The 16,657-nt window shown below is 35.5% G+C and overlaps 1 protein-coding gene across 1 annotated transcript in view; it reads left to right on the top strand.

The window, feature by feature from the left end:
- The window catches only part of DTNBP1 (dystrobrevin binding protein 1), a 61,604-nt gene that overhangs the window by 15,469 nt on the left and 29,478 nt on the right, over window positions 1-16,657 (top strand). Inside the window, exon 7 of the mRNA XM_079301685.1 lies at window positions 10,992-11,014. Within this exon, the coding sequence (XP_079157811.1) occupies window positions 10,992-11,014 (23 nt within the window). The remainder of the gene's footprint in view (window positions 1-10,991; window positions 11,015-16,657) is intronic.

Here is a 16,657-nt window from a genome sequence, read left to right as displayed (position 1 = left end):
GTACCTTTCACCCTGTATGGAAGGTATTAATCTCTGTCATTCTCTTATTAGTAAAAGCAGGGCAATAATTCTTGGAATCAAAGTTCAACTTACAGCAGTATATGTGAAAATTCAACTTTCAACTCATGAGCTTCAGGTTTACGTGAAAGATAAAGTAGCAAGAAAAAGTATTAAGCACTTAAATAACTTAAACTGTTGACTTTCTTGATTTTTGTTACTGCCAGTGCCAAAAATAACCTAATCTGAGGAGATAAGAAAACATTCATTATGTAAATTAGGAAATGAGGAGTTGAACTGAAGCAGTTTTTCAAAGACAGCATCTGGCATCCTGTGTTTGGGAGGGGTGAGTGGATATGGATGTTGACTGACATAGGGATAACCAGGTTACTTGATCTGTCCAGGCAGGAGTCCTGCTGTTAGCCAGGGAAAGCACCCTGGTACCCTCCTTGTCTCCATTCTGGAAGCAAGTTTGATACATGTGGTAAGATCAGAACAATTCCCTCACAGCTCTGGTGAGGTTAAGGTATTCAAGAGTGGGACTGTGCCAGACAGCACTGTCCAAATTTTCCTTAGCTTACCTGTGTTCACCCTCTTTGCCATTCTTGTAGCTCTTTCTATTTTTATGGGGTTTTTTTTATATTCCAGTCACTTTCCAAAAGATCTTTTCACCCCTGACTACTTTTTCCCTACTGGTTCTCAGTATTATGTAGGGAATCTTAGGGCTTCTATGGTGTTACAGATCCAGTTACTGAAGGAGTACTGATATTGCAGGTCCTACCTCCCAAAAGGTCTCAAATACCTTAAAGATCCCCTTTCAGTTTTCTGTGATATTTTGCTGTTTCTCACCTAACTCTCCTTTAAACAACTGAGAAATCCAATCATCCCTCATGGTGCTATCTGTGGCTTTTGTCAGCATCTTACTATGTTACCTGTCACATCTGGCAATTTCTCATGTCTTGTCCCTTTAGTTTTTCACATCCTGTTCAGTTGTCTGAACCTCAGGCCAGGGCCTCAGCAATGGTCTGTAATTTTCCTGTAGCTTGGATTCTCTTTTCCAGGTTAGGGCAAGTCCGTATTTTCTCTCCAGCAAGAGTCAACAGCAGTCAGTATGGATGAATATTCACTTGTTCAGACCTACTTGAGTAATCTAAGAGTAATAATTCCAAAATTCTAAATACGTGTTATTTAGCCAAGTAACACAAGTTTAAAATAATGCAATTCAGATTTGGTCCCCCTATAATAATCTTTCTATAGTTTTCTGAATGGTTTTTGTTCTCTGCCATCGTTACTCCCTTTCTCCTAGCTGCTGCTTTCAACATCAAAATAAATTGTTAAACCATTGCCTGCTCTGCTTAGCAGCATCTAATCAGTTTTATAAATAGAATGCTAAGCAAGCTACTTAGTGTAATTATAAGCTGATTACATTTGGTCAGACCTAGACAAAACAGGAAAAATGCAGGTAATTTCTGGTTGATCATTACCACTCTATTTATTTATAAAAGAAATTAACTGCTAGCTCATTACAGGAAGGACATTGCCAGTGTAGGTGCTTGAAGAATGAGCAGCTGGTTAACTTTACGTGAGTGTAATTTGTGGTGTATGTTTGGAACTCGTATCCTGTCTTCCTCTCTTTAGTGCTTGGGGTTTTTACTGTGATACCAGCTGAAAGAATCAAGGTGGGGAGGGGTCAGGAGTCTATGCTCTCTCTGTAGCACAGAAATTATTTTCAGGGAGTAAGTGGTTTTGTGTTTGAAAAAAAAATAATGTGTTTTGACAATATAGGGATGAGAACTGAGAGGAATATGAACTCTTGAAACTCGGGTTATTTTAGGCATGTAACAAAAGGTAATTTTGTTATAAAGTCACTGTAGAGCTTAGGTTAGAAGCTAATGTATTTCAAATCTTTTGAAAAAATCCTATATGAAAGACTTAAAAGAAGGTGCTTTAGGTCAACATTAAACCTATGAAATGCAGCTTATGGTAGCTATGGGAACTTATTTTAAGAAATAGGTCTCCCTATTAAATAGAACAACTTTATTTCCATTCTAACAGATGAATTTTTTCCCTCTTGCCATTGTCTTGAGTACTAATTTCAAAGGAGATTCATCAGTCCAGGGTCTTTTGACAGTTATTTAAAAGCTTGAAGTTTGGGGGATTGGTTGTTTTTTGAGGGTTTTTTTTTTTTTTTGGTGAGCTTATCTCTGGAATTTTAATATTCTCTCTTTTGTGTTTAAATCCATTGATCAGGATACCAGTACTGTTGTATGAAGTCTAGATTCCATCCTTGTTTTCTCTGGTTAGTTTCTTGCAACCGTTTGGATGTATGTTAGGATTAAACCATGTCATTTTGTTCCCTGTCTTTTTTCAATCAAGCACAATTCTTTCCTTTCCTTCATTCTCCTCCTGAGGATATTCTGATTGCAGTGAACTTTGTGTCTCTTTAGTCTTATGTGGCAATCCTTGCTCTCCCAAGTGCACAGTGTCCTTTAGGCAGCACTGTCAGGAGCTCACTTCCTTGTCATCTTTTTACGTGCCCTGAATAGCAGCCTTGTGGTAAGATAAGTGTTTCTGACCTGAAGCTGTACTTCCTATGAAGCTCTTGGTACCATTTGTATCCATTTCAGAGAGATCACACATTTTGAAAAATAGCAACTCCTGATGTTTTATCAATTGAAAGGAGCTGCCCAAATACAGCATTTTGTAGGAACACCTTGGGAATAGCAAGGTCCTTGTCACTGGAAATGAGTGAATAAGTCTTACTGTATGTTATTTGACTTAGAACATAATTGTCTGAATGATAATTTTTTTAGGATGTCATATTTTAAGAACCCTCACTGTTTTTCAGTATTTGTCAGCTTTGAGAACAGACATAGAAGGAAAATAAATATAAAAATCTAAAATGCAAACTTAAGTGGGACTGCTGTTTTTCTTTTTCAATGTTATTTAAACAAATGCTTTACTTGAAGAGAAAGTAAGTTCTCAAAATTTGTATTTATTCCTAATTTTGAATTTTAGAGGTTTATTTGCTGTCAAATAAAGTGTAACCCCATACTTTTATAATTAGTGCAGTAGGTGAGGAGTTGGACAGATTGTCTTAGTGCATGACCATGCCTTGATGGTACTTTAGTGCTTCTGGGGGAGGGGGAGAATGTTTGATTTACTTTCTCACTCAGAAGTGCATAAAATTTATGGCAGCTGCATTGTGTAGATTAGAGATGTGTGTGAGAAAATGTCTTAGTTACTGTTGTTTTCTTCTTCCCTCTTTTTAATTGCTTTGAGAATAAAAGGAACAGTAAGGGTTGGTGGATATAGATACAGTGTCTTATCTTAGGCCTGAACAACATAAACATCTGAAAAGTAAATAAAAAAAAAGCTTCCATATCTGTAGCTCTTGTTTAGATCCCATAACATTCCTTGAGTGATAGGCTGGAACAGTACTCTGTACTGTGCAGCATCCACAGTGGTGATTCCCTCCCACCTGGCAGTGATACATTTAATTTTTGCCTTCATAACCCTTTCAAGCTTTACATGTAATTTATAAAATTTACTTTTTATATGTAAAAAACTGTATATTCCCCTCTGTAGCAAATGTTTCAAGCAAATATATTTTTTCTTCTAACATCAGGTATACTGTGAATTATTTCTGAGACCTCAGCTACATGTTCCATTGTTCTCATCTAAGTTTTCATCAGTGTAATTTTTCATGCCATACTCTTTTTCATCAGTCTCCTAGTGGTATGGATTTGGAGCTGTTATATCTCTGTGTAACTAAGTACCTAAAAAAACATTTTTGCAAGATTGGATGCAGGACTTTATTTATCTTTAGGATGGTTTTCATGGCAGATGTGCAGTGGATGACTGGCTTTGAGTTTTCATTAGGCACTGTATAAGTTTCTGTATGCACATTGCAGAGATGTTTTCTATCCTGTTTCTTGAGTTTGAATACAGCACAATTAGCAGCAAGTGTTTTCATGGTGATAACTGGCTGGAATTAATTTTATGCCCATCAGTTGTTGCACTTCTTTGTGCAGACACATGGAATGAAAATTCCTGTTGATCCTGAAGAGACTTGCACAAACTTTGGAAGAGTTTTGTGGATAATTTTGCTTCCTTTTTTTTTTGTGGTTTGAAGGCTCTGAACTTTCTTTTGTTTGCAAGAACTCTTGCATTACAGTATTCTGCATACACCAAGCCCAAAGGAGTATGCTGCTTCATTATTAATGAATTTTACTCCTGTCAGTTCTCCCAGTATTTGGAAACATTGGGCAAGACTGAACACACAGCAGATTTGAAGATTGCAAGGGTTTTGGCAGCTTTTTTTCTTATTTACAAATTGTGAATGTATGGTATACTTTGTCACTTTGAAGTTGATTTAATTTTGCCCTTTCTCTTGTGGTCTTTGCTTGATACAGAGAGACAATGTCATTGTTACAAAGAGATTTACTGCTTACCTTGTTCCTATAGTCTTGTTTTCTTTCAAATAGGCAAATAAAAGACTTTCTTTGTGATCTGTGGTTAAAGACTGAATGTTTGTGTTGGATCCTCTGTATCCTATAGCACCTTTTAATAACCTTAGCTAGAAAATGTTAAAACATTGTGTCAGTCCTGCATAATTTATCTGTACCTTTGTGGTGCTTGTTAGTGGGCATAATCTGCAAATCCTGTCAAGCTGTTAATACCAGGCATTCTTTGTCCAGACTTACTGTACCAATAATAGGAACAGATGGTTTAGTACTGCCTTAATCATCATTTTGTACCCTCCTTCTCTTCAAAAATGCATTATTTATATGTGTAATTAATTCATTGTGGCTAGTGGCAGAAGAACAGGGCTTAGGTGCTTGTCATTACTGCACTGAAATTAATTCTTTGTGTTGTGCCTCCTGATAAATTCTGTTTCTTTGCTATGGATTATTTCCTGAGATCTTTAATAACTCCTTCCCACTTACATTGAAAACCAATTCATTTAAAAGTAATTTTAAAAATATACTAAATGCAATCATTGACAATGCTTCTGTGAGGGAGATTTAACATTCTTCTGTCAAAGGGACATGTTGAGGATGCCTCAAGGGATTCAAGTTGTGATTTCTCTGGCACAGTTGAATCCATGCTGCATGGAATAATACATTCAGCATTTTAGGTGAGGATTGCACATGGAGTTACAAGCTCTTTTTACTTACTTGTTTCTGTGAATTAGGGTTGTACTGTATGTCACTTACTGTATAAAGCTTGGCCAATTTTTGAATACTGTCATTTTTCTTCTCTTCAATGCTTATGGGGAAATTGATGGCCAGGTTAAAAGAAGGTCTTCAGTTTCTTGTGTGCTGTTTACCAAAAACAGGTCTGCAGGAACTCCTTTTGAGAAAAGAACGGTGGAGTTGATGGTGGACGTGGCCTTTGATGGTGGATTGTTTGCACTTTCTCTTATACTCCACCTTCTCTTACATTCTTTCTATTTTCTCAAATTGCAGCTTTTCTTAATTTTCTATTCTCAAATTTTAGCTTTAAACTTTAGTTCCTAAAATTTTAAAAACAAACTGTTGGTACATGCATGTTTTAGTGACCCAATGACGTTGCATACTAAGATAAAAGTTTAAAAAATGTAAAAACTGTTGGATTTTTTGGATAACAACAGGATGAAAGCAAAAGCATTAAAAACTATGTCCTGTGCAAAATCCTACATCTGAAGGCATGAACTTTTAGAGGGAGCTAAGCATTTTTTTCACATTTCAGATTCCAGTTTGGAATGATCCTAATGGTAAGTGGTCTGTGTCAGTCTCTTAGCAGAGGACAAAACTTGCCTTTAATGATTTCACTTCTACCATTGTCTTATGATTTTAAGGCTATCTCCTTTATTTTTTAATGTTCTTTTGAATGATAGTGACTGAAAGCTGGCACCCCATGTTCTTAAGATTTACTGGGGCTTTTTTGAAACATGCTTTCACTGAACCCTGAAACTGCTGAATATATTAGGGTAGTACTTGTTTTTGGTTGTATTTATTAGCTTGATTACCAGTTAATGTTTGTAATTTCTGTTGAAAAAATTTGCTGGGATCAGTTCCATCTTCTGGATTGCTGTTAACATAGCAGTTTTGCTGGAAAACAGACTTAAGCTACTTCTGTATCTGCATGAGTATGGAAGCAAAAAAAAATCTCTATTGCAATATAATTGAAATGCCTTAGTTCTCTGCTCTTTTAGTGGATAAAATGTCACTTTTGATGATTAAGAATCCTGACCTGTCTTCAGTGTTTTGTCAGATAAATAGAATTCCATGCCTGCAGTTCAATTCCTACAGTGGTTTAGAAACAGTTGGGTTCTACTAATTTTTCAATATTTAAAGGCTTTTCATTGCTGCAGTCTCAAGTGTATTTCAAAGTAGTAATTGACCTAAGTATCTCTCCTAAGTATCTAAGAGGTGCTCAACCAGTCTTAGTGATGGGGAAAACAGTTTTGTGTCAGGATTTATAAAAGTGCTAATCCTAAGTACAAAAAAAAAAAAAGTACTTGAATTATTTCTGTGCACCATACAAATGACATAGGTTTTGAGTTCTCAGTTTTTTGGCTTTTACCTCTGATGACGTCCAGAGGAAAGTCCCAGAGGAGAGATCTCATGGCTTTTTAGCTTAATAAAGCATGAGTCAGGATATGGAAGGATTTTATTTTTAATATATAATTTTGAAAACTTTACTGTACCAGACATAGCAAAGGAAATGCAACACTTCTCAGTTTCTGGGTTGGATTGTGTTGTGCCATAAATATTTTTTAATTAATTTGCTGGTAAGCACATATACTTTCTTCAAATGTATTTTTTGTAAATAGTATTTACAGCTCAACATTTATTAACACATGTAACTGTAAAATCTTTCAAATCTAATCCTCAATTTTTAGCATTCATATGCTGTCTTGATATTGTTTTTTGTTTATATATGTGTCTAGTAGTGGGAATTTACTGACTGTTACTTTTAGAGCTTGTGTTATAAAATTGTTCCTGACATGAATTTAGGACTTTGTTGCTTTCTTAATCTGCCTGTTCTCTTCTTGAAGATAAAATATGAAACTGTCAGTTCTGGCTGGTGGCATCTTTATAAGGAGTGTGGTATTTCTGTAGTCTCCTAGGTATTTAACTGGATTCCTTGATGTTTAGTTACACTTAGGAAATAGATCTGAGTGTTACAGCCCTTTGCAAGATACAGTAGAACCCGAGAATTTTTTTCTTACTGTTGCTGAACAAATTAAATTCCCTTTGATCTCAGTAACTAAAAGCAGGATAGTTATCCTGCTGGTCCTCCCATATTCTGATTTATTTTTGTTTCTCAGTGATACCAGCACAGCCTTCCTAGTGTCCATCTCATCTGCTCAGAGACTAGAGCGAGGTTAATCCAACAATGCAGTGAAAAGCTTAAGGGGAATGGGAAGGTCACTTGGAATTTGTATCTGCCTTCTAAGGAGATTGTAACTCTAGCTGGTCATGTCAGTTATCCTGTGGGACTAGTCATATATTGTAGATAGTTTGTTTCACCTGTAGTCTCCACAAGTATATTTTTCTCACCACAAACCCTGAATCTCAACTTTTCTATAAGTGAAGCAGTTGAGACCACTTACAGCATCATCACTAGAACATTCTAGGTATCTTGAAAACTGGTAACTGAGATTGATGATTATAGAATTTCACAGAGTAATTAAGCACCTCCCCCCCACCATCTATTTTATGAGAACAAGAAACTGGAAATACAGGGATGAACACTATTGCCTATATGTGTGGCCAGATAGTTTTTTATAGAAGTTCAGTGTCAATGGAGCCTGTACAGCCTCTTGCCTCTCAGGAAAGAATCTGGGATTTGTAAATTGCTCTGCATACAGAACGAGATTACTTTTGAACTGTCTCCATGCCTTTATATTCTGATAATGTTAGACTTTAGCCTGTTATTTTAGCCTTTTTTTCTTTTTTCAACTCAGAGGTGCTGAACTTTGAAAAGAGCTATTTTTATTATAATGTGCCTCCTAATTCAGTCCTTTCTTCTGAAAGCTTCTTTTTAACAATGAAAAAGTAAAATGTATTCTTATATGAGTAGCTAGCCAGGTTTGTTGTCAGAAACCTAAAATTTAGTAGCTGAAGAGCCTATAGTCAGATGCCAGGTAGTTGTATTGATCAGTGGTCAGACTCAGCATGGGAACTCCTTTAATCCTGGACAGATGCTGAGCAACCCACACTAGGCTTCAAGAGCTTCATGAGTGGTGAAGCCAGAGGCAAGGCAGGTGTGTGTTTTCTTGCTAATAGTAGTGGAAAGGGTTATCTCATCTGTCTGTGAAGTGCATGAATGTTCTTTTGGATGAAAACTCTTTAAAATCCAGGAACATTTCCCTATGGAGTGCTTTCTATTGGCTTATGTTTCCTCTTTCTTGCACTTCTCCAAAACAATTTCAATTTATTCCTTTTCATTTTAATTGCTCTCACAAATTGCTGTTTGTTTACATTGTGTTCTGAATATGAAGTTCAGTTCTTAATGTGAGGTCAGTGTATTCTGCAGATGACCTTTTGTCTCTAGACTCTTAGAGAAGATATAGGAGGAATCTTTCTGACAGTTTATCAGTAAATACAAAAACATTTATTTACTTGTAAAGGGGACAAGTGTAATACTTTATTATATGTTTTAAGACCTGTGTGCCAGGTCTTAATTACTCATCTAGAAAATTTACTGAAATACTCTTAAGCCAACTGTTTGTTTAATGTCATAAAGAGTCAGTTTCCTTTCCACTTCTCAGTTTAGTGTCATGTTCTTAGCAAAGCTGCTGATAAATGAGATTAAGGATTAACATTTTCAACCTTCAAGTTTTTATTTGGATAATTTGACTTAATAAATTTTAAAAATCTTCCATACTGCTGATGATGAACGTGGTTTCAATAAGCATATATTTCAGTATGTATTTGTAATAGAAGTTTTATTGAAAGTCTTCTGCATAGCCACAAGACATGATTAATTCATGCTATGTAAAATAGAAAATCTTCAATCTTTGGGTCTGAATTGGTATGAGGATACTAGGAAGTACAGATCCTTAAATTTAAAATCTGTACTTTTACTGTATGCTAATCATAGATACTTCTAATTTTTCAGAGGGGAAAAAAGTTTTTGTAAAATATTAATTTCCAGCTTTCTTAATGAATGGTAATTATGTATATGAATACAGGGGCAACTTCTTAAAGGTTTTGCATCTCAATCCCAGAAATATTTATGGATTTTGAAAAGGAAAATTCTGGGGATTTAGTAAAAATGAGTGATGGCCACTTGGTTGCTGTGTTACCATCTTATTTACTGAGTTCTTTCAACACAATAGCAGTAATTGTTTTGTCTTTCCTTTTGTTGGTAAGTGTCATAAAATCTCCTGATTTTAGGTGCAGGTAACGTAGTTTTTCCCCTCTTATTTTCACAAGATGTTTCCTCCAGTATGGTTTTGTTTCAGTCCATGAAAAATAAGCATTTCCTGTGATTGTTGTTTCTTCAACTACTGTGCCATTATTAAAAAATAAAGAGGGCAACTTGTGCGAGTTTTAAAGAATTTTGTAACTCTAAATAGAGTATACAGGGTAGGAAAACTTTTTTGGGGTATGAATGTGCAAATCACAGGTATTATAAAGTAGCTTTTTTCTCTTGGATAAAAGGGAGAAACCAGCTTGGGAAAGAGATGGAGGAGAAGCAGGAAAGGAAATAGATACTCACAGGAAGTTGCAACTAATAGAATTCTTTACTGTGAATCACACTCTAGCTTATTTCCTGTATTTAGCATATGGTGACAAAAGTGGGATATTCTCTGAAAATGTGGAGGTAAATGCATTCTTTTTCTTTTAGGATACTTTGTTCTGCTTAGAGAATAAATTGTTTCACCTTTTGTCTGTTAATGATGTAGCAATAAATGCTGAATTGCATCATCTGTTAAAGGGTAGAAGGAGATATTATGGTATAGCATCTGTGTTGTGAAACAGTGTCTCTGTTAGGGGACTAAAGCGTGCTTTAGTCTGTGGATAGAGAATAGAATTATTTATCTGGGTAACTGTGTATTTAGTCTTTAATGTATTTTTCTGACAGTCACTTTTGCTTCAAAATTCAGAATTTGACTAGGCATTCTGCGAGGCACAGACTGAAAAAAATTTTGATGTAAATGAGTGTTTATTAAGGCCAGGATTCTGCCTTATCTCAGTTATTACATTGATTCTTCTTTAGCCTTTAAATGCATGATAAATCACTACTATGTAGTAGTGACAATTGAAGTGTTTTGAAATTTCTTTAAAACAGAGAAAATATTTATCTTAGTTTTGTAGCCTTTGCATTCACAATTGCATAACTATTAAAAGTGGAAAGTGGTCTGGTATGAAGACAAGAAAGATATTACTATCTTTTACTTCATTTCTTAGCTTTCCAGTATGTGAGTACTATGGGCTGTCTGTCATATTCCATACTTGAAAATCCTCTCCTCTGAGGAATGTCACTGCATGTCTCTTTGCCTGTCTCTCTGTTTTAGCTGAGTGAGTGATGTTGTCAAATTTTTCTCCTTTGGTATTGCCAAAATGTTTTTGAATAGCACTGATGAAAATGGGACACAAATTGTTATTCACTGTGCTGTAAATTGCCAAATCTCTAAAATTGAAGCAAAGGATGCTTTAGTAACTAAAGCCTTAAGAATTCTTGGTTATTTTTCAAGCTGTGTTTCTGGAAATTATGTAGCTAGATATAAATGTGCAATATTTGTATAATTGTACATTTTTATTAAGAGGTGGTAGCCTAATTTATAAACAGGTTGATTTTGTTTGCTTTAGATAAACATGTAGATAAGCATATTTTAGATAAACATTTAGATAAACATAGTGCCCTTATATATGGTGAGAGTCAAAATTCTTTGACTTTTGTCTTTTAGTGAGTGTTAAAACATGTAAAATATCACATTAGAACTACAGGATTTATTTCTAATTAATCTTTTAATTCTGCTCTTCTCGCAACAGGAAGGAACTGGAGACCTTCAAAGGTAAATTCTATTTTTATTTTCTACTTAAATGTTTGTAAGAGTTACAGTAATTTGTGTATTAACTGAAGCTAGGAAGGGACTTTTGTCCTTCTACATTTGACAATGTTAATTTTGACCCAGCAGGCTGTGTATTTTTCATTTTACCTGTTCTTGCTACTGTTTTCTTTGGGAGAGTCTTAGGTGTAGGGAGAGCACAGATGTTTCGTTGCCTGATCTAGGTTTGAGAGATTCCCTTATCTGATTCAATCCTTTCCCTTGGTGTTCAATTTTTGTAGTTAAGGGCTTTGCCTTCCAACTACTTGATGTCTTTTCTAGCATGGATATATTTTTGGCATGTGTTTCAGGCTCTTACATGTAGGATTTTTGTCTGGCTGTTTCCAGGGAATTTTCACAATATTATGCAAATTTAATTTTTGTAGCTCAACTTGTTGGAGATACTTGATGATATGTACAAATATTTGTCCAATATATGATGTAATGTCTGGAAACTCTGTCATGTACTATTGTTTTATCTCTGGTACATAGATGGAACAGAGTTGCATTTTCAGTAAATCCTAAACTGGGGCTTACTCTACCTGATGCTACTGTTTGAGCAGCTTGAGAATTGCTATTATCTTTTCCTTTGGATAGGAACGGTGGGTTTGTGACTAGTATTTATGAGAATGAAGTCAGGTGCATTGACTTATGTCAATCAATTGTCTCTTGAAATTGAAAGGAGGGTTGAAAACTACTATCAGCTGCATTCCTTTGCCTTTTCAGTTCATTACTATCTCATCTTTGTGATGCTACAGAAGGAAAATAGCAGTTACTGTAACAGATAAGCAACACAGATTATGTAAAATGTCACTTTTTCTGTAGCTTATCAAACCAACCCCTTTGTTGATTGATTTGACAGCTTTCAACATCGAGCAACTCAATGCAAAATGGAAGATAATGCCAGGCTCCTTCTGATCCAGAGCCAGGCAGTTACTTTGTAGTACCTGGTGCTTGTGAGAGCAGTGAATCCTGTTTTTTTGTTGTATTGATCAGGTGTTTTAAGTGAGTTTCTGGAAGCCAGGAGAGTGGTTTCCAAAGGAATTTCTCTTTAGGCCCTTGTTATTTTAATAGAGATTTTAATGTTATTTGACAGTAAGTATTTTACAAAGACAGTTATTTTGATGGAAGAGGAATGTGCTAGCTGTGTGTTGACCTTGAAATTTATACCAAACTAAGAAACTGGTTCTGTAATGGATACAGAGGCATTACAGATTTCCAATACTGGTTATGAAAGACTTGGCTTGGTAGTCAAGAGAAGGCTGGATGAGCATTGAGGGATGAATCGGGGAAAATGGATATTAAACATCTGTCAGCCTTATTAATTTGTGTGGGTTTTTGTACAGTGAACTGGTGGACAAGCTTGTACCTGACAGAAGAGAAGGAGAGTAATAGCTAAGAAAAATTCAAGAATGGTCTTGTAAAGCAAGCCTAATTCCTTTCTAGAGGATGACAACAAGGAGGTTTAAAATAAACAACAGATTCAGTGCTTTGATTCTGGCAACAACTTTCACTGTTTTGCCTGACATTTCCCAGGAAACTGGGATTAAACTACTAAAAATCCAGGTGCACAGTTGATTGAAAATACATGCTTAGAGGAAATGTTCTTGGGTTTCTGACTTACGAAGTTCTTAGCTTTTGGAATATTTTTTGTTGACCCAGATTGTGAAGTAGAGGTATTAATTATATTGGCTTCAGTCAGTCTTTTTCGGATTTTTTTGACCTTACATTAGTGTCTGGCATATCTTTGATCAGCAGGAAATAGGGAGAGTAGGAGATTGCTATTTGTGAAGGATTCATTACATAATGGCAGATGTTTTGGTTCTAGGGCAGCTTTGCCCAATCTAGCTCGGGGCTCCTGCTTGAGTTTTCTGTTTTGACCTGCTTCCAGGGCTCACTAGATTTTGGGAAAAAATGATCTGTCACTTGGTTGGCTTTAGTTCCAGTTGATGAAGCACACTGAGATAACTCGGAGGGTGTCCATAGGAATCCTGTCACAGAGGAAGGAAAAGGCAGCAGCAAGGGCAAGCAGTGTATCCCAAGTTAAAACATACCACTGTAATCTAAAAATCTGAAGAACCCAGGAAAACTTGGTTCCAACTGAAACATGTTGATAGTTGAGTAGATGGTTCTTTGCATTTAAATATTGCAAGTATGGATTGCATCCTCAACTAATTTATCTTTGCATAACTTTCCAGAGTGAAATGTCTTCCTCAACATTCTGTTCATGAAATACCCAGTGCAGGCTCTAGGAAAGAACTGTTTAAAATACCTTCCTATACAATTGCACCTTTTAATGCATTTGCACTTGAAATCATTGTACATTAAAATCTGTTCCAATGGAAAAACACGAAATGCCATTTTTTATAATAGCAACTTGTTATTTGTGAATTTGAATACCATATGCTAAAAAGGAATAGCTTCCAGGCTATAAGGATGGCAAATGTCTTGCATAAAAATATCTCTCATAAAGATACAAGATCATGCTATCTGAACATGAAGGAATTAAAGTACCACAAAAACTTCCTTCAATATGTTTGCTAGAAGGGTTAAAAGAGAGTCGTATGCACTTTTTTCAGTGTCCAGATGCATGAGTCTAGTGATGAGTTCTTATGCCTTGCTCAGGATAGATAGTAAGTTTTACTGGAATTAAGATACTGAGTGATCTAATCTGAAATTCAAAATACCCCAGCACTAGAAACTTGAACTCTGTGATGCATCACATCAATTGCATAGTGAATATAGAAAAAAATTGCAAATTTTATGTTGGCATTGACCCTGAGAGTGCAGGTGTTAATCACAAGTCTGGTGGGTAGCTTCACCGACTTCTCATAACTGTTTTAAAACTTTATGTCCCTGGAGTTCGTGGATGTGTAAGTACAAATAGGTACACAGGTGTAGTCTGTAAATGTGGGAAATCTTCAAATATTTGTAACCTTTAAAACATTTTAAGTGCCCTTGTATATACCTAGTATTTATTTATTTTAATATTGAAGTGAAATCTTCAATGCAGCCAAGAAATTGAATTGTTTCTGGTTTCATTTCTAACTTCTCACTAAGAAGAGTGTTCTAAGGTTCAAAATGGTAATTCATTGATCTTTTAGCTATATTCTTTGAAGATAGCAGTTGTCATCCAGAAGGGACCCTAACAAGGAATGTATATATGCCAGTTTGCAGCATTGAAAAGTGTTGAGACTCCATTAACTGTCTTGCTTGATGATGTTAATACATTTAAGGAGCATGAAATAAGAATATAATACTAGTGTAAGAAATTATTAATTATTTTTGTATTTGTCAACGTTTTATACATTTTTTCTGCCATTTTCATGTTGCTATTGCAGATTGTAGTCTATTTCATTGTGAGGAATAGATTTTACTATTCTTCATTTTGCTTTAAGACTTATTTTTACAGGGCCAGACATTCTTCTTTGTGTTTGCTGCACCCACAGTGTGCAGGAGCAGGACAAACCTTTCCAGCCTCTCTTCTTTTAACCACAAGGCTTTTCTATTACAGAGTAATTGAAATTGATTATTATTTAATAATCTGTGATGCTGAGAATGTGAAGGTTAGATGCTTTCCTGCTTTTTTGTGTTAAACATCTCTCTGAAGTAGGCAGGGAATGAGTGTGTGATGTCTTTGTCAACCCTGCTGCAGGGCTGGCAGTTGTGTACCTCAGGTGTGAGGACAGAACATCTCAAAGGTTATCCAGTTCCTTATCTTGTTTTAGTACTTTATCTTTCTTTATCTTTCAGAGGTCTTTGCTGTAAAAGATGGTGGATTTATGAATGGGAACACTAGTGTGCCATATGGAATAGCCTGCAAGTTTCTTCCTAGCATGCACCAATTTCAGCAGTCCCAAGCAGTAGGAACTGGCTTATGCTCTGTGCTGTCCTGTCTTGGCTGAGACTCATAAAGATGCTAAAAAAAGTGGTCTGTTCTGAATCTTGGCAATATCTTGCAATAGTAGAGTTTATTTTAGTTTATCTTTGTATGTGGTTTTGATTTTAGCATTTGATGGGTTGTGCTCCTGCATCATTTAGAAAGGTATCATTTCATTTTACAGCTGAGAAACTGGAAATTTGATAGCACATATGTGGTTATTTGCTCCTGATATTTGAAACCTAGTGCATTTAGGACTAAGCTGAGATTTCAAATCATTCCATCATCCTTCTAGGCACATAGTACCATTTATTTATTAATTTTTTTCTTTTTTGAGTTAACATTCCTTTAATTCCAGAGCAGCCAGGATTGTATAGTAAATAGTTACAGAATATTGTTGATCTCATTTGAAGATGTTAGAGTGGAGCAGATAATGGGGTAGGTAATCAACAGTGAGAGAGTAGGGGAAAAAAAAAGTTTTAAAAGTAGTAGAATTGCACAATAGTGGAGTTTACTTCTAATTTATCCAAATAAGAACTATACACATAATAGATTTTTAAACTGTTTGTTTTGAGTTCATTTCTGGAAAGAAAACTAAAGCACTAGAGGCTGTTTAGAGATCAGCAACACAGCACTTTTGGACAATGAAAGGTGGCAGCAACGTTGCAAGGGCAAATATGCACGTGGCTTCAGCTACTGAGTCATGCATATTTCTAAGCTTTAACAGGATTAGTTTCATTCAAGCTCAGGGAAACAGGTCGTATGACCATTTTCAGCACTTCTATTTACAAAATATGTTTTCAGCCTTTTGAATCAGAGGTCTCTCCCAAACAAGGCCTGATATGTTTTAAAAGCATTATCAAAATATTCCTTGAGAAACAGACCTGTGAAGTAGAGAGATGTTTTTTCTTGCTTTTGCCTTCAAGGTGAAGTCATTGTGTCACATTTGATATGCAGATTTTTCTGTCATCCCTATTCATGCATCTAAGATGCTGCTGTTAAAATTGCAGTTTTTCAGTCCTTTTATCAGGAGCTGAAAATTGTTTATATCCTAACTTTAATTTCCTGACTTTTGCTGTTCCCTCTCCTTAGAGCACACAATATTTGTAACAGTCTGTTGACTCCATCTCTTCATTCTCTATTTTCTGAAATTTACTCACTTAAACAAATAGTATGTCAAACTGTTTTTTTTTTTTTTTAACAAGTCTAGGGATCCTCTTTATCATGGTGAGTTCTGATGGCTGTCAAAATAAAACTTCTTTTTCCTATTCTTCATATTGCCTTCCAGATGTGTGAGTAATGTGCAGTGGAAGTCTTTACAGCTCATGGTTGACAAAGCTCATACATTCAGTGATGGAGCTGCTGTTGATGTTGAGCTGTCATTCTGAGCACATAATCCTGTATGTTTCTTCTGAGCAAGAGTAAGATGACATTGTGGTAGAAATTAATTCCAGCCACATGGAGTTAGATTACTTTAACATTTCTGTGGTCCAAAACTTCAATATTTAAACCTTGTAGCACAGACAACTCTGTCATACCAGAAACCAGAAAATTCTTTCTTAGGAAAGAATTGCTTAATTCTTTTGTAATAAAGCTAAAATGGAATTAAAATTTCAGGTTTACGTTCAGATATCAAGGGTTTTCCTCCTTATTTTGCTGTGAGCTGTAATTATCCTGATAGATTTCTAGTTAATATTCTGTTTTGCTAATTTCTTTCCCATCTGGGCTAT

This window comes from Erithacus rubecula (genome assembly GCF_903797595.1).
Source record: "Erithacus rubecula genome assembly, chromosome: 3".
Taxonomy (NCBI): Eukaryota; Metazoa; Chordata; class Aves; order Passeriformes; family Muscicapidae; genus Erithacus; species Erithacus rubecula.
This window is presented reverse-complemented; position numbering and strand designations above follow the sequence as displayed.